Source organism: Zosterops lateralis (assembly GCF_965231275.1).
Source record: "Zosterops lateralis genome assembly, chromosome: 1".
Taxonomy (NCBI): domain Eukaryota; kingdom Metazoa; phylum Chordata; class Aves; order Passeriformes; family Zosteropidae; genus Zosterops; species Zosterops lateralis.
The window spans coordinates 39,762,289-39,781,479 of NC_139762.1; the positions used below are offsets into that span (position 1 = coordinate 39,762,289).

General features: G+C 38.8%; 1 protein-coding gene across 13 annotated transcripts in view; it reads right to left on the minus strand.

Moving 5' to 3' along the window:
- Window positions 1–354: 354 nt before the first annotated feature.
- Window positions 355–19,191, minus strand: part of THRB (thyroid hormone receptor beta) — a 167,839-nt gene continuing 149,002 nt past the window's right edge. For all 13 annotated transcript variants that reach the window (XM_083867806.1, XM_083867804.1, XM_083867796.1 and 10 more), the window contains 5 exons: window positions 16,044–16,191; window positions 14,426–14,631; window positions 11,583–11,729; window positions 7,223–7,481; window positions 355–5,783 (listed from right to left, as the gene is read on the minus strand). In XM_083867806.1, the coding sequence (XP_083723932.1) occupies window positions 5,542–5,783; window positions 7,223–7,481; window positions 11,583–11,729; window positions 14,426–14,631; window positions 16,044–16,191 (1,002 nt within the window). In that variant the 3' untranslated portion in view covers window positions 355–5,541. The remainder of the gene's footprint in view (window positions 5,784–7,222; window positions 7,482–11,582; window positions 11,730–14,425; window positions 14,632–16,043; window positions 16,192–19,191) is intronic.

Here is a 19,191-nt window from a genome sequence, read left to right on the forward strand (position 1 = left end):
AAGGTAAGAAAGGGCGTTCCCTTAAAAATGTAATTGAGTGAGACATAAATCAAGAGTCAGTTCACTGGAGTAAATTAAGGTTGGCTGATGTGAAGAGTGAGGAAGTGAAAACCTTTGGTTGGCTGCCCAAGGGAAGGGAGGAGAGGAGATAAGATATGAGGTAGGTGATGAAAGGGAGGCAGAAGCACAGAAATGTGAATAGGTTAGAGCTGATAAAACATTGTGCTCTAGGTCCTACTTTTCCCATTCCAGTGGCTTGGAAGTGTGAGACAAAAGCTGACAGAAGAGCCTGTAACAAAGAGACAGAGACACCAGGACCACTTTTTAGTTATAAGCTTTTTCTTTTTTAGAATTCAAGCTTACACAGTTATCTATGCCCACTATATTCATAATTACATTTTAATATCTGCATACAAAAGCTATGTAAAAATTATTTTCTTCCCCAAATATACAAATTTTCTCTGTAGATAGTTTAAAACATTTGTGATCACAGATTTTTTTTTTAATATATTTTAGGCTGAAAAAATATTACCAATCTAGCATAACTCTTAACACTGTTTGCAAAAAAATACATCATCCAAGGTACTTTGTTTTTTACTGTACGGTGTAATGTTTGCCTTACCCTCAGGGCATGAAACTGATATAAAAAAATAAAACAAATAAGCAAAACCCACAAACCTCATAGACAAAGTAGTAAGTCCTCCCAACCAACTTCATAAAAACAAATAACAACCTAAACCACCCTCCTCTTTAACAAAAATATGAATGACTAATTTGATGTATTTATGAGCAAACTGAAACTGTAGAGTGCTAAGGAAGTAGGAAAAGAGAAAAAGAAATTACAGTATGTCAGCTAGTTCATGCCCTGATACTATCTTTACCAACATTAAATGTGTAATTAAATAAAGTGTCTTTTAATGTTTTACATTGTGCTCAGTAATTTACATAAATTTAATCCACACCTGGGTGCTGATGTAGATTTACATTTGATTGTCTTGTGCATAAACAAGGTTAGCTTTTAAAGAAGGTAAACTGTGCAATGGACAGTCACAAACAACTTATTACCTGCACAATATTGCTTTTTGAAGGCGACATCAGTCAATGTGGATACACACAAATAATGCATACTCTTTGCATTTGCTAACATCTATACTAAAACTTTGTGATAAGGCCAAACCTTTTTTTTTTTGTTGTTGTTTTTAATTTTAAAGCAAAAATATACCATAGTAAAAAAAAAACAAACCAAAAAACCAAACAAAAACGTGCTCACACCGTTTTAAGTCTTTAAGTGGAAAATATATCTCTATCACGCTAGAATAAAATTCTCTCTATAAAATTCAAATACAGATCACTTCATTACTATATCAAAAGGAAACGTCTGGCAATCATTTCCAGATGATCACAATAACAAGACACATTAAGAGGTTCTGTTGCCTCTTCCTTTGTGAAAAGATAAATGTTGAACACTTTCAATTGCTCTCACAGTGAGAGGAAAACGTTCCTTGGTTGTGGATTTTGATTCTGTCAATGAAAAAGGTTTAGCCTTAGGAATGCTGGCTACATCTCAAAACCATAAGACTGATTTTTAAAATTTATGATTCATGCAGCAAGAAGTCAATATGACACATACAGATTAGAGTTCCATAGCATAAAAATACATCACTAGCAATGACATGCTCTGCTTGTGATTAACAGCCCTCTCTTGGCAGATTTCTGGTATAAATGGTCTTTCTGGACAGTTTTTTTCCTCTTTCTGATACCTGCCTCTGAAGAAGCAAGCAGTCTGCTCAAAGATGATTTTGGACCTGGGAAGTCTAACTCTAACGTCTACATTTTGGCAGAATGTAAACAAAAATCATTAGCACACACTATACATGTTACAATAAATATCACAACTTAACTGAGATTACACATGAAATGAGTATCTAAATGCACGTTACTCAGGGCAATACCATAAATGGTGACAATCAGGTTTGACAGGAAAAACCTTCTGTGTAAGACCCACATGTGGACCACAAAGCAAACACAAGAGCCATGTGGCACCAGCAGAAACAAGACTCTGGACTGTACTGGAAAGCACAAGTTTGTTATTTCACTCAGAAGGCCAGTTACTACAAAGGGGGCTGACTGTGGCACTGGTGTCTGCCACTGAGATGGTCAATCCAGGGGCTCAATCCCACAATGGCTTGAGACCACTAATATTTAGAAATATGTCTTTGCAGAGCTAAGGTCAGTTAGTTTTGCTGTCATGATCACATAAATCAGCAGTGATACTGAGGAAGTAAAGGAAGGGACACGAAGTAAGACTGGTAGGAGATGAGAGGCCATTAGATGTCAGTACATCAAATCTGTCCAACTACGAGCTTGGCCTTAGTTTTCAGTTAATGAATACTACTAACTCAGTCTGTTAATTAGTGCCAGATTCCGACTTAACCTGAAAAGCTAGAAAAACATGTTGATCTATGTCCTTTCTGCTTAGAGCACTGCCAGAACTCTCTCAGTTGGATGCCTGATTTTAGGCACTTCAGTCCATCTGCAATCACCTAAGGAAGGAGACCTGATTTTCTGAACCCTGACTAAGCACAGCTCCAAAGTGCATTGGTGTTTTGGAACAAGAAGAGATGTGATGCTTCCTCTCCTGGGTCTCACCTGCAGCACAGTCAAAAGCTTGAATGCCTACTCAAGCTCACATTAAACGAAGAGCTGAGAGGTACTTGCACTGGCTTCAGGAGGAATTCCATGCTCAGATCCATGGCAGAACAGGGCTTCAAAAGACATGCACATTTCTCTTTATTTCTGCAAGCCACTGTGGGCATAAGCACTGATGCCTAAGATTTTCATATATTTGTCATATATTTGTAGCTTTGTAGATTCCTAATACATGGCTGTAGCTCCCAATACTTTTCCAGCCCTTTTCCCCCTACATTTTAGACCAGTAAGATAACCTTCTACAACACATTATGATACATTCCTGAAATATTATTTAGTCTTGCCTCTTTAGCCAAGGACATCTTATTTCCTTTTACCATGTATCCTTGACATAATAAATATGGGGCTAGAAACTCAAGAGGGGCTCCAAATAGGCAGAACCAAAAGGGGAGATTACTTAACTAAATGCTCTTGTAATTGAACACTATTGTTAAATATGCTAATTTGTTAAACTTATAAAATTGCAGATTTGTATCACATGTGCATTTTGCCATATTTGCACCTGGAGGCCTCCAATTATTTTATATTCCTGGCTATATTAATATAGTCTCGAAACTGTGTTGTTTTGTTTCTATATTGTGAAGGCATCAGTGTAATAAGGGATTGGCTGCTTTTCTGAGTTCCCTATTACATGCTGTAAGTCCTCCATCAAGTCACCCCAAATTATCTATCCAAAGAGCCAGTTTCTGACTCTTTGTCCCCAGGACAACGTTCTACAAGGAATTTGGATAGAGATGTTGTTTAGACACATTCTTCAAGATGGAGCCAACACAGCCAACAAAAGAGGTTCTACACCAAATATTTAAGAATTAATCTGCAATGGTGTGTCTTCACTGCTACCTGCAAAACAACTTCTAAACACCCTAATGTGTTTCATGTTCTGACAAAAAAACCCCCTAAGTGATTAGTGCTCATAGCTCATCACAGGTGCATATGGTATCAAACAGCAGGGAGGAAAAGATTCCACATCCCTAAAAACATGCCCAATAGCACTCTGAATGCTTTATCAATGATGTAGGGAAGGAAGAGTAGAAACAATTTAACTCCTGACACACATATATCGTGTTCCATCTATAAGTTTTCCTGAGTATCCTGTTTTTATGAGGGGATAAGCACATAACATATGGGTCCAGATATGGGCCATGAGCTTTGCAAGTCAACACATCCACTCTAACAATGTCCACAACTTGCTGGGCAAATGGGTCAATAAATAGCAGAGAAAGAAACTGGTATGAATCAATGCACAACATGAAAGAATGTAGGGTATGAAGCAGCGCAAAAAATATGAACTAAGTCTCTGGTTCCCAGGAAGAACAGAAAGATGTTTTAGATGTGTCATATAAATTCAGAGGATGGTTTAGTATCAAGTTTATAAAACCCAGGGACAGTATTCCTGAATGGAGATGGTGACAGAGAGGAACCTCTACCTACAATGTCCTCATCGCTGGCCTCCAGATATTCCAGGACTGTGAGTACTGGCTTGCAGACTTCGGCAGCAGGACATTTTGTCATTGCTTAGTTTGGTTCCTGCTAGTGCAGTTAGTGGAAATAAATTAAAAGAATCAAGAGAGCATCTAGTCTAATGAAACACACACAGACAAACCTGTAGGGAGGGAGAACTCAGCTGATCCACACGCACATACACACAGGACAGAGTCAGAGAAAGAGAGAGAGAGAGAAGATAAAAAATATGGAAATATGTTTAAGACATCTGCTGAAGATTTGTAATTATATATATATAAAATTATATATATACGTGCATATAAACTTTATATATATATATATATATATAAAACAAAGGATTACTGCCGAGCAACACTATTTGTATTACTGGGATAAAGCTCTACAGTCTTGAGTGTTGTTAATAACACAGTTGGTTTCTGTCCCATCTGAAGGTCACCCCGTATATTTCATTCTCTTTGTCCTCATTCTGTGAGGACAAAGGTATTCATATCCCTGAATAATTCTGAGACATTGCCTGCGATCCTGACAGAGAGCTTTCTCCCTCAGAGTGATGGATTTTCCACACACTTTAGAAAAAGCAGACCCCTCCACTATCAGGAAAAGCACCTCAGACGATCAAATTTCCCTCCTCACTCCAACAAACCTTCCAGTGAAGTTACCTGGAGTCCAAATTTAGTAACTGAAGATCTTAATATCTTATACACATGGAAAAAAAAAAAAAGACTCAGTCCGTTCTAACACTCTGTATTATTTAAGTACTTGATTTATGGGGCACAGTTAAACTGCATCTGCTGGAAAAAACCTCAGAGAATGATGGGATCATGATGATTATGAAGATCCTAGATCATAGTGGTAATTGTTACAACAGAAACAATCACAAAACCCAGAAATTTCGTATTATGAATTCATCAGTTCTACCCTACAAAAGGAGGTAATACAAGACAGAATTATCAGGGTCAAATTAACAGTTGCTGTTTTAACTCGAAGGCAAATTTATTTTTCTGCCACTTCAATCTCTCTCCCCTATTTTCCAGGCAATGATGGGTGTGAGCTGGTGACCACGCAAATGCTGGTGAATGAGATTGGTCTGTTCGTATTTTCACTGTTAAGCTGTCAAAGCACTCACATCAAAGGACTGAAGAACAAATTGCAATAGTCACAAGTACCCGCATTTAAAGGGATGTTTTCATCCATGTGTATACAACTGCCCCCCAGCAACCCCAAAAGAAAACCCAAACAAAACCCCAGCCCCATCTCAAGAAACAGAAGACCACAAAAGAAGAAGAACAAACAGGTGAGAAGAGCTGGGCAACGGGATGAAATGACAGCCAGTAGTGCGATGGGGTGCAGAGAACCACTTCAGTCTCTTTAATCCTCAAACACTTCCAGGAACAATGGAGGGAACAGTTCTGTGGGGCACTCCACCTTCATGTGCAGGAAGCGGCTGGCATGGCAAGCTCCGATCATTCGCAGGTCTGTCACTTTCATCAGCAGTTTTGGCCAAAAGTGTGCAACATGGTGTTTTCTGTAATTAATGTAGTGTTCGAATGCCAGAAGGAAACCCTCTTGACACTTTTCTATTCTCTCGACACAGACAAGGCCTGGGCGATCTGTGGATACAAAGCAGCAGATTTACCATTCTTATTTATTTGCTTTAACAAATGCCTGATCATAAATCAGGAAAAATAGGATGATTCTGATGCTAGGAAAGAAAGGAGAGAGACTGGGGGCATTTGTGGCTCTGTCACAAACTTCTTTCACTCCAGCCAACTCATTTGTTAGTATTATCTCTGATAAAAGAAGAAGATAATCCTTCCTTTCCTCATCCTTTGCCTGCTTTGCTCACTTAGAGTGTGGCTGTTTGGGAAGTGTTTCCTTACAGTGACTAGAGCATTAGATCCCTGATTTCAGCTAAGGCTTCTATCTGAATTTTTCTGTAAAATTAATAAAGAAACCAAAAAAAATTTCCTTGTCAGATATCTAAATTACAGTTCCTTTCTCTCTGTTTTTCTACAATCTGACCAATGGTTTGATCATGCTTTTATCCCAGGTGAGCTGTTATGAAGCATCAAGGAACAACAAAGGCAAAAAATCTGGCTGTCTCAATGGCACCCAGATAAGGACTAGGAAAGCCCCTTTCACAAGTCACTCCTCAGGAGACACTTCTGGGAAAGCGGGTTCTTTTTGAATTGCCTTCTGTAAGCCCTGCTCCTGTATCACTGTGTAAGGACCTAAAAAGAAATCAAAATGTTTTGATTTTGGGAAGATGAAGTGTTGTGTTGTGATTAATGTGGAAACCTTTTTATCTCAGATGCAGTTAATGCTTGTAAATCACTGATTGTGTATTGTTATTCAGTGCCCAATCTTCAAAGCCATCTTAAAATAAAATCTTGCCAAATCTGCCACTGCCCAAGAATGGAATTTCCTCTTTGGGCTGGCACAATCACTGGAAGCATATTTGAAAACATACTCAAATTGAGACGGTTAGAAACTCTTTGAAAACATAGGAAATTGTCTGTGCTGCTTTTGTACCATGACCAGTTGCAAATGGTCCCAGTGTAAAAACAGCACAGCTTGTAAATGCCCATTAGGAAAACAGTGGTGCTGCTAATTAGGAAAACAAGAGGGCAAGTCAAACTAAACATATGAGACTGCTGGAAATGTGTATGAATGCCCAATGCATGGCAGTAGTCAGGGGGAGAGGGAACTTATCATAAGGACCAGTGCTGCTAAATTATCCATTTTTCATTTAAGGCAAACTAGCTCAGAATCAGAACTGATTTCTTCTTGATGATCATCCCTAGCTCATTCCTAAGTACCAAATTGAGCAAGGTGTGTTACCAAAACCACTTTTACGTCCATCTCCTGAAAACCCTGAATTTCTTTCCTAGTGCTCACAAAATAAGTCACTGGGGATTTGAGAGAAAATTTCTCCCACATTATGTAGTCAGCACTACAAGATCTAACCTATCTTATTTCCTTTACAAAGAGGCTACAAAGACTAAAGAGTTTCAAAATTGTTTGAATCTCAGCATATTTTTGTTCTCACCTGATGACATGAGCAGAACAGCCTGAAGAAGGGCAACCTCGGTGTCATCCAGGTTAAATGAAGAAAGAGACATGCCCAGGTCAAAAATGGCATCAGACACTACGCCAAGACCCCCATTTTTCAGCTGGCCCCTTGTCACCGCTATCTCTCCATTTAGTGTTAATGTCTCACTCTCGGGGTCATAGCGAACTGCTGCTCGGAGGGACATGATCTCCATACAGCAGCCTTTCAGAAGGATGATCTGGTCTTCACATGGCAGCTGCAGAAATTATAAATGGCAAAGAAAAAATTCATGTTTGTCAAACTGAGTGGCTTTTACAACTACAATAAATCCATGAGCACGAAGTTGCAGTTCACAGCCCAGGACAATGCCTCACATAGTGCAGCTTCTCTCCAAACACAGTCTCTGCACAAACCCCCAGGATCTGCGTTCCTGCCTTCAGGAACTGTCAGGAGGTTAACATTCCCTGGTTAGTATCCCCACACACCCTTAGGGAATTTAGCAATAACACAGCTGTTGGCTCCCTCAGCTCACAACTTACCACAGCAGAATAAACAGTAATTGGGGCTGGTGCAGACCTCAGCCATCCCAGTTAAATTCACTACCAGCCACACTTATTTCTTTCCTGACTAGAGGAAAAGAAAGACATTTGGGAGGGTCTGTAAGAGTGGACTGTGTTTTAAATAAAATGAATTAAATAAGTGTTTATATCTAGAGGATATACCTCAATCAGTGGAGCAGTAATTCTCACTTCCCATTTTAACAACAGAGAACACTAATCTATACTTAATCTATACCTTATCTAGCAAGGCTGCTTTTCCTGAGCTCCCTACATTATTGCTGGACAGACAGAAAATCTATGGTATAGCTACAGCTTTTATGCTGGTGCATAAGCTGTGATCTTCAGGGCACGTGTCTTTTCCATGCCATTAACAAAGGCAAGCTGTCCAAATTGCTAGGTTTTGTATTTACAGAGTATAACCAGGATGATGACACATGAGCAGAACATGTTCTATACAGCATGTCTTTATGTTTTCATAGGTTATTCAATGATAACAAAACCCACCAAGACAATTTTGAGACTGTTCACATACATGAACAGCAAGAGTCCCACATATGAAAGAGCAACACACTTCTACTTGGCTTGAAAGGAGGCAAAAAGCCATTTATTTTTGATTTACATAAAGTTATTATATTTGGCAGTTTTGCAATTCAAAATTAAATCCCCATGAACTATAGGTTTACATGGCAACAGTGTACTTGTAAAGTAAGTGTGTTGATTTGGTGGGAAATGATGCAGAGCTACCTAATGCAAGTGGAAAGCAGTTCCCTGTTAGAAAGGAGTTTTAAGCACAAAGCTAGCCATGGTCAGGAAAATGAGTTGAGTCATGCAGCTACTTTTCCAGCAATACCAGCTTCGGGTGTGAAGTGTTTAATACACAAGAAAATTGACTCATCCTGTTCAGGGCAAATCAGTTTCCTTACAGATGACCCTCAGCTCAGCAGTAGTGTGGGGAAGACTGCACAGACACAGCAGTAGTCTTGCTACCCAATGACAGTTCTACTGTTTGGCAGCAGAGACTGAAGTAGGGAAAGAAACAGAGTTAAAAAAAATTAAAACAAGAATAGAGGTGTGAGAGGAACCATGAAGAGATGCTGGAATAAGCAATGGCAGTGAAAAAAAAGGACATGAAAGAAAGGAAGAGAGAAGGTACAAGAAAAGAGAAATGAAAAAAAACCCAAGTCTCTAAATAGAAGGAAGAATAGTAGAAACAACAAGTCTCTAAATAGAAGGAAGAATAGTAGAAATAGTGGAGAAGTTATTTTGTGATGCTTCAGCTGTTTTATTAGTGAGCCATTAAACTAATGAGGATTTCTCTTTCTACTTGATCCTTCTTAAAACTTCCTTTAGTAGTGGTCTGACCCTACCTGTCCTCCACCAGCTTTCTTAATTCTGAAGGATATATGGGACACCTGTTTCACAGATGCCAAGCCTCAGGTCTTACCTTCCAGTAGCAGGAGTTACCAGAGATAGGAGGCTTAAACATCAGTTCTACTCCCAACTGTTCAGATTTTAATGCTACCTACACTCATCACTTGAGTGTTGCTACCAGAGCATCTTCAAGTAGCTGGATCAACAAATGTGACTGAAACTCTGCCATGTGTTGGCCTTTCCTCTCTCTGTGCAGGGAGGAAAAGAACAAGGCAGGAACTTGAGGTGCTCACCTCTGCAGGACACATGTGCAATGCAGCACCATGGAATTGAGCTGAACTGAGTGACCTCAAAGAGTATTTACACAGCTTCACCCACTGTGGAATCACTGATGCCTTGACATTTAAAACTCACATCAAACTTATTTTATTCTCCTCCATCTTCTAAGCAGAAAGAAAAGCAGGAAGGAAACAACAGGAGAAATGCTGAAAAGCAAATGAAGTTTTCCTTATACTTTGTATACTCTGGGATTGGATACTTGTTTTGAGGCAGGGGCCAATGGATGCACGCAAACTAAGCTGGGCACTCACTGTGCTTTGCTGGCTTCTATATGTGTCTAAAGATGTGAAAAATAAGGAAAAGTGGCCATAAAAATATAAGTGGCCATGGATGTTCCCTGTCACGTCCCTCTTTCATAGACATTTACTACATTCTTAGACAGCTTCTGGAATTATAAACTGATTTAATGTTTAAATGCTCTGCAGGTCCTATGGAAAAAAAGGAGTGATTTTTCTTGTAAAAAATCTACAGCCCACACAGCGTTGCTTCTAAGAAAAATATATGGGTTAAAAATCATACTGGAAACAAAGGAGAACAGGAGGGCGCCCCTTCAAAAAGGAGCAAATATTTGTAATTTTCTTAATGCTACAGTAAGTGCTCTATGACAACTTGGAGGACAGCTGTCCTACCCCTTTGTGTTCATGAGGAGTTGTCCCTCACCCTGCCATCCGATCTTGCTGTATATGGGCAGGTATCAGTGGCTCAGCTGTAAACAAAGCCTGTCCAGCTGAGCCACATAACATAGAGGGGTCATGCTCAATGATGCCTTGACTTCTTCATCCATGATTCCTGCCTAGCTCTGACACAAGTGGGTCCATGGTAGCCAGGAGGGGTAGGAGATGTCAGATGGGCACTGAAGTCTGTGTGTGACTGGCAGAGTTTTCTAAATTAAAAAGACTACCTTGGTACGTCACTGCAGTTTCCCACCAACAAACGCCAGATCAGAGGAGACAGATTCCCTCAGATGCTAAATGCTGCAGGGCCCTCATGATCTATGGACACATTCCTCATATTTTAAAATCTTCATGCTTGGCTACTATTTCATGTTTCCTTGACTGATGGCAACAATGCAGAGCCTGGCCAGGGTGAGATATTTACACTATGACAACTATTGATATTTACCTCTTCTTGTTCTGTACTTGCCAGAGGACATATATAGCTTTCCCTGACTGAGTTTAATGAAAAGCTGCCAGCCACAGTAGAGTAAAATGTTATGGCTGCCTTATCCTTCCTTCCTGGTAGGGTGTTGACGTCAAAGGGAGTGATCGAGGATGTTCCTGCTGATGTCAGGGGAGCTGGAACCAGATGATCTTTAATGCCATTCCAACCCAATCCATTCTATGATTCTATGAAAATTATTTACATTATTAAGACTGAAACATTATTTCAGGCTGCAGTTCTGATACCATTTATTAAATTGGAGGAAAAAAATCAGTCATTGCACCTGGTCCTTCAATAAAAACAAGACCTTGGTACAAATGAGATCAGTGTAAGGCCTCTGTATTCCTAATGTGCAACCAAGCCTTTGAGTCTATTTACTGTATATTTACGTGTGACTATCTACCTGGATTGACAATCCATTACTTCCACAGATTCTTTTATGCACAACCTCCCCATTCAGGAAAACCAAGCCCATGGAACCCAATGAGCCAAGTGCCACTCCTAGACAGGGTTGCTTCCCTGAATTTGAAGTATTTTTTACTGCGTAGACCCAGCTTGACAATACTGTACCTGCCAAGGAACCAGAAGATACACAGGGAACCATTTGCTGGAAGATTTTATTAAAAACATCAGCGATGCTTCTAGACAGTATCTTTTTGTTCATTTGCTTTGTTCAAGGTCACCTTTAAAGACATATCTGAGCCTCTAATCAACCACAATGACTTCCAGATTGATAAACTCAGGATTTCAGTAATCACAGTAAAAAGAAAAGTCATGAAAATCCAGATGATTCTAGTCCCATCAATTTTGAGTGCCTTTAATTTTTTAATTTTAGACACATTGGATTTTTAAGTTCCTTGCCAGAGTACTTTGAGTAGTTTTTAACAACAGGCATATAAATGAGGAGTGCAAGAAAGTCTTCTTACCTCACAAAACATAGGCAACTTTTTGGCAAAATCCACCACTCTTGTAATCGCTGGTGTGATAATTTTTGTAAACTGGCTGAAGGCTTCTAAATCCACTTTCCCACCTTCTGGGGCATTAACTATTGGTGCCTGCCCAATGTCTTCTGGCTAAGGATATAAACAAAGATATTTAAAGGAGCAGTCTGCCTTAGAGCAACTGTTTTATACTCTAAAAAGTCCTGCTTGGTGATGGAAGATACACTAAAATAAAAAGCAACATTATTTGCTTTATAAGTGAAGTCCCTTTATATCACAAAATGTGAATTTATTTGTAAGGCATTTGTGAAAGAGGTGACTGCATAGAGAAATGGGTGACTGGTATCGTCCTACCCATTCTTTGTGGATAGCTGGACTGTTGTGCACAGAGTCTTCCTTGTGTCTGTATCTATGTATTTTATAGGTGCAGCGCATGCACCTTTTGCTTAAAAACATAGGCAGGCATGTTTTTCCTAAAGTTTCTCTAAAAGCAAAGAGAATTGAGGGAGACACGTTACCCCTTAAAGATGCTGCAAGCTTTGTAGAATTAGACTCTTTCACCTACTCAAAGCTCGGAAAGTCTTCCCAGAAGAGATTGCCAGGTATCACAGGGCCCCCCCAGGAAATTGCCAAGGCCAGTTTCCAAAAGGCTAAAACAACTAATGCACAAAGCTAAAACAACTTACAAGCAAGAACAGGATAGCCTAAAGGTGCCCTGGATAATGTAAATAGAATTTTAACTCATCTGGGTAAAATTTTGGTTCAAAATTGCCTGTTGCATGATTTCAGCTCAAGGCTTCTCCAAATGAGAAACAAATCATATTGTGAGGATTTCAATAGGGATATACAATGAAATAGTTTCAAGGAGAATCTGTAATGAGTGTTTTTTTATTCCAACTGCACTCGAACTTGTTCACCTGGTTTTTATGCACCTGGTCAATGTTACCATGTATTTTAAAAACAGGCACATCAAAGCTGTTTTGTTTGTTAAGTGTGGCTTTGCAATTACAGAACACCTACCAAACAACATGCAGAGGTTTCATTCTGTTCACATTAAGGTCAAAAACTAGATAAAATCCAGAGAAGTAGACCTTTAGGACTGATGGGCTCCATGACATTTATATAAGACACTTAAACAGGGAAGGTGCTCAAAGTAGTGTCTGCAATAAAAACTTGTGTTCAACTGCTTTTTTAAAGAAACACATCATAAAAGATCCTTCCAAAGCTCTGTAACCAATCCAAATCTAACTTCATACAAGAAAAAACTCAGCAATGTGTTAATAAAGCAAGCACCAATTGTAAAGGAACAATGAAGAAGACTGGGCTCAATTATCTGATGGTTTCTACTAAAAAATTCAAATGAACTCATTTCTAGGCTCTCTCCCTGCCTGAATCTTGGGCAACTAAACCACATTGTCTGTGTGCTTATGATAAACAACCTTCACCACTTCCAAGCAAAAAGACCAAATGCTTAAATCCATGTGAACCATTGTTATGGAGAAAAAGAAAGAGCACAGCATTTTGTCAGGAAAGGCGAAGCCAGGAGAGCTGGCTCTCAGGAGAGCCAGCTAAAGCTATCACACTGGAGGAGAGCCCTTTCCATCTAACTCAACAGCAGACGAGGTGCAGACCCCAGCGAAGTCCCTGTTACCAAAGAACCAGCCTCAGACACGTAAGGACAAATCCATAGCTCCTGGGGCAGACTGCCAGCTCCCTAGGTTTTATCCTAAACCAGCTGATACCCAAAGAACAGACTCCTGTCTAAGCAACCAAAAGTACTACTGCAAATGCTTTTTGATCTGCTCACACCTTGCTCTGCAACACCCCGGGAAAGTGCTCTCTTGCTTCCTGTCTGTAGAGTACTATGAACACGAGCCATTCATATAGAAATTTAGATGGTGTAACTGGAATAAAAAAAAAGCCATTATAAAAGAGATCAGCTGCTTTGAATACATAATTTCTCCTAGCAATTCAACAGTTAGTTGAAATTCCCATGGTGAATTACACAGTAGGAGCCCAGGCTTGCAAAAAGATGAGTGTGCTCTGTCTGAGTCGGTATACACTGACTGTTAAAGACCCCTGAAATGCAGTCTGAAATGCAGACTCTAATCCCTCTTTTGTGCTGTACAAGCGTTTTGCATTCTGCACTTATTTCCCTTAAAAATCGATTTAGAAAAATCAAATAAATCCTTTTTTCAGGTTAAGCATCACAAATCACCATTTATTTTCTTACCCTTAGTTATAGGATGAAAATCTAAATTGTTTTGTAGGCTGAAATCCAAATGGTATAGTGTATGTATCATTCTGTTCTCACTGAAATTAATTTTCTTTGCCTAATTTATTTTCATTAATGTAATGTATCCACCATTTACCGAAAGAGGAAAAAGTCTTGAGTTATTAACAAAAAATACCAGCTTTCACCTAGAATTTTATATTGTTTTAATGCTTTCAATATGTTTTATGATAGTCTCTAACAAAGACAACTATCCCTAGACAGAATATAATTTAAAAATACAATATGCATTTTAGACTGCTTCTGTTCTCAATCAGGAGTGAAACAATTTTTCTACTTTTTCTTATCATAGCACAATAAAAGTATCCAGCTGAGTACGCCTTAACATAACAACACACTGTTTAGCTTTTGAAATACATGGTCTGATCAAACACTGAGGTTCAGGCATGAAAAATGAAGTAATAACTACACAAAATCATCCCTTTTCCACAAACATCAGTACACTGGCAACAAAATCTCTTTGGGGTTGCAATGCTGGGAAGGCACCACAGAAGAAAGAACAGAACCTGGCTCTAAGAAGGCTACAAGCCCTTACCAGAAATTTCCTTTTCTGCTTCCAGTGGCTTCCTTGTGCATTGGTGGCCACATGTGCTTCAGTAACAATTTTGATGAGCTCCCATTCCTCATCTGTTGGCTCTGGTTTGTGCCCAATGGTTTTCTGCAGCTCTTCCCGACGTCTCTTCTCTCGATTTTCTTCTATTAGCTTTCTCTTTGCCAACCTCTTGCTGTCATCCAACACCACTAGCAGGGAAAAAACCATACAAAAATTACAGGAAGCTCTTAAGACTGTTAGAACTTTGTCAGGTCTTTTCTGTGCCTGAGGTACCAGGTGCTTATAAACACCTTAACTAATCAGTAAGGAAGTACTCTGGGCAAGACCCACAATTGAGACAGTTCTCTTACTTCTCCCTTCAAACTTCATTTTCTCAGAAGCCTGGATAGCAAAGAACGACTTACCCTCCTGGTAATGCTTTGTATACTGCCACTGCCCTCAAGGGATTATTCCACCAATAAAACTAATATGCAAAAGCCTTGTGAGGTGTCCAAGTGCTCCTATAACGGACTTGGAGTAACCCATACTGAGAAAGATGCACTTCTGTTTTCTTTAGTCATATGAGCATGCTCACACTCACTGCTCTGAAGTGCAAAATATGTTCTTGGATGCCAGCAGAAGGTAACATGGATTGAAGAAAGTGGGAGCACTTATTCGCAGAAGGCTCATCTGCCTGAAGCATGACACAATCAGATCAACATGCCTTTGGCTCTTTCACTAATCCCTACAACTTCCTTCATTACTTTCAGTGACTCCAGATACACTGGAAGTATACTCCAGATACTCCAGGTCCCAGGGCTGCTCTGCTCACCACTTCACTGGTATCCAGCCCCTCTCCTGAAGATCTACCTGGCCACAATGAAACTACCTCCTTTATTCTATTTCCCTCTAGACAGAGGGCACTGTTATACATTACATTACCAATGAAAATACTAAGTTAGACTATTTTTCTGTTGTTTACTGGGCCTGTTTTCCTGTTAGTTCTTCTGCAAAGGATTATACTGGCAACAACCATGAAGGCACAAGGGGATTTATATGGCTTCTGGGGGTTTTATGTGACTTCCTCCCATTTGTAGTAATTGAAGTTATTGGTGTAAGTCCCTGTGCAGCAGCAGGAAAAGAAGACCCCTAAGGGTTAATCTTACAGCCATGTTTTCTAGTTCTTTAGAATGAGAGTCGAAATCTTTGCAGCAGATAACTTCTTCAGGGCTAAAAATAAAACAAACAACTGCAGGATGACTCATACAATGACATTCAATTTCACATCCTCCAGAATTTTCTAAACAAGATGTTTTTATCTCAAGCAAAGTGTCCATCCAGATGCATTTCTCCCTCCTCTCCTCTAAAGAGTGAACATTCCTACTGTTACTCAGCTTGGTAAGGCCAGGAGAAGGTGCAGCCTGATGAAGGATAAACAAAGAATTACAGCCCTGTGAAAGTGGCTTAATGCAATGAGTGCAATTCCCTGGTACAAGTTATTAAACCAGAAAAAGGCTGGCAGTTCTACTTTACTTGAACAAGCTTCATCAATCAACATACTTTAAGCAAACACAGACACTGAAAAAAAATAAAATAAAGAAAACCAGGAAAATATACTTACAATCTGTTGCCATGCCAACAAAGATACATTTTTTGAAGCGACATTCCTGGCACTGATTTCTTGTTACTTTGTCTATCACACATTTTCCTTCATATTTACAGGAATAGGTTGGATGGAGGTTCTTCTGAATGGTTCTTCTAAAAAAACCCTAGGTACAAGAAATAAACATATTGGAAAGTATTAGCACCAAGAAATTTTTAAAATTTGGGAGCTGCTTGGTTTGTTACCTGCATGTACCTAAGTATGCAAAGTAACATACTTCATTCCCTGAAATTCTCAAAGCTCTCAAAACAGTTTTATAGTGTATGGCATTTCTCTGGATTTTCCTTAACAATTAAAAACATACAGTCATCTTAGATAAGTAAAGGTGCAAGTAATGCTGTCTTGAGGCACAAATACTGTGCACATCTTCTTGTAGTTTTTTGTTTAACTGTGTTAATTTTTTTTTTTTTGTATATGAAGTATTTTATTTTGAGCCCCTTTTCAAACTCTGTAATCATTTTGAAGGATATTAAAAGGCATACACATAGTTTTAATTAAAAAGCAGCTTCTGCAAATAGTAAGAATGGTGGTGTGTTTGTGCTATTAAAGGATTGAGGACAAACAGCTCCACTCTTTTCTTTCCATAAAAGCCAAATAACCAACCAACACACCAAGTAAATCTGAGCAAGACAAAGATTTTGCAAATACAGTCTACACAATCTTTGAGTTTGGTTCTCCAATTTATAAATTATTTGTGTTTCTGAGAAGTAGATTAAATTTGTATTTACCACAGAGTTTCAAAAGCCCCATCACCACCAAAGACTCATCTATCCATCCATCCATCCATCCATCTATCTATCTATCTATCTATCTATCTATCTATCTATCTATGTATCTATCTATCTCTACCTATCTAATCTATCTCATCCTAATACAGATCTATATTGCAAATTTAAACAGATCCTAAGACCATATGAACTAATGCAATCCACTGAATTCACTCATTTAAACACACCAAAAAACCTTGCTGTAGGTAATGAAATCAGATAAAATTTATTTCTGAACATTATGGACAAAATCCTGGTATTAATTTCAACATGACTATTCTCACTGACTTTTGCAAGGGCTGGATAAACTCTCCAAGACAGCAAGATATGAACAAGATAGGTTGAAAAGCAGCAAATTCAGACTTTAATTTCAAGTTTCACCATTATGCAAGATTGTCTACATTCAGCAATGCAGCTCAGGATTATCTTGACACAGAGAACACACTGACACCCTGGTCCTGTTTGACTGAGGCTGCTCAAAATGGCTTTGGTTTCAGTCAAAACAATGGCAAAATTCAAGTGAGATTTTACCATATGAATAGTCTCTTCAGCTGGGATTTTGTCTAATGAATAGTCTCTTCACTCCAGTAGGCAAAAGATCTGTTTTTAAATCATGTTAAATAACACCCAGTAAAATCTTACAGCAGTGCGCAATTTCTTCTAACACAGAATGTTGAATTAATATGTACAGATAAAGTCTGTATTTCAGCTTGTACTCCTAACTCCTGTGAAGACAATGAAGAGCCTTGTCCTCATTAGAGTTCTATCTTATGAGGTTCAGCTTGAGCTAAGAGTACAACTCTTTCTTCCTTAATTACGTTAAGATCTGAAATGTTAATTAAACTGACTGGCATAAAGCTTGTGTGTGAGCCTTTGCAAGACTGGGACCAGTTGTGTTGAGATAAAATCCAGGAAATCACAGGCAAGAAGATATCCTTATGTGGGGTTTGTAATAAGTCTCAAACTCTCATCTACTGAACACCTGGTTTTGGTTCTGTTGTCAACCCTGTGATGAATTCCCAGAGACAGGATCTGCTCCTCCCCTTCCTGAAGACCTAAGATAGCTGTGGACAACCAGGGTCACAGGGTTATCAGTAGTTACAGCAAGAGATGGAAAAATCTCTCATGAATCTCAGTGAGTGAGCTTCTGTTTTGCAAACCTTGCATGGGATTTCAATGTAGCTGTAGCTTTGTGATGGCAAGAGTCTCCATCACCTCTGTTGGGACAGCCCATTTCACCTTCTTATTTCTTAGCATTTCTCAGAAAAAAATTGCAAAGAATCTTCTTCATTCATCTCTAGATGAACATGTTAAGGAAGCTGCTCTCTATATCTGTCCAAACACTTCACCAAAGAAGTGTTACTCATTAGTAAAAGAAAGCACAATGTATTGTAGAGAGTGACGTCAGAACTCACTGTTCATTTATTTGGGTTTAAGTTCCTCACAATTTACTCTTCAGAAATCAGGTGTAAAGATGCTTTGCTCAAGAAAACACTTGCCAAAGCAAATCTTTGGCTGTCAGCCCTGATTATGCTTGCTAAAAAATTAAAGTGACTTTGAGTGGAAGCAACTAGTAAACATCAAATTAATTGAAAATTGACTATATATATTGTGTATTGATAAAACATATAACTTTGTTGACATATCATACAACTTGAAATGTGTATGCAGCTTTTCCAAGAAATTATTACTTTTTGCAAATTCTTATCTCATTTCCTTGTCCACATAAGAATTATTTTAAATTGTACATCAGACAGAAAAACTGTATGTGAAGATAAAAGCAGATTTGTATGCTATGTCTCTAAAATAGCTGGTAGGCATAAAAAGAACTACTTGAGTTGAAATAACAAAAAACCTTAGCAGGAAAGCTGGCAAGAGATACAGCTGTTCAGCTGGGAGCTAAGTATACTTCATAATGCCACAGTGCTGCTTACTTCCCATTATATCTGAATTAAGTTGCATCCATACATGCTATGCATTGTTATCATCTGGTATTCAGGTTGCAAATGTTTAAGAATCCCTTGTGCAGCTCCACAGCTCTTTTTAAAGATATAAGTACTTTTTCCATACATTGTATGTAAGTATATGTATAAAACCATTATGAATATTACCATGAATCTGCTATACATAAGATATTTAGGTCTCTCTGCATTTCATAAATGTAACTTAGGGCAATGATGCACAACCAAAGGAACTACTTCAGCACAAGAGTTATTCTGATGAGGAGTAAAGCCAATCCAAACCCAAAATCTCAGATCCAAATGTTCCAGACTTTGTGGATGAACAGAATGAGACTTTTGTGGCTTAGTCTCATGACACTAGTCCAAGACATGTGTGGT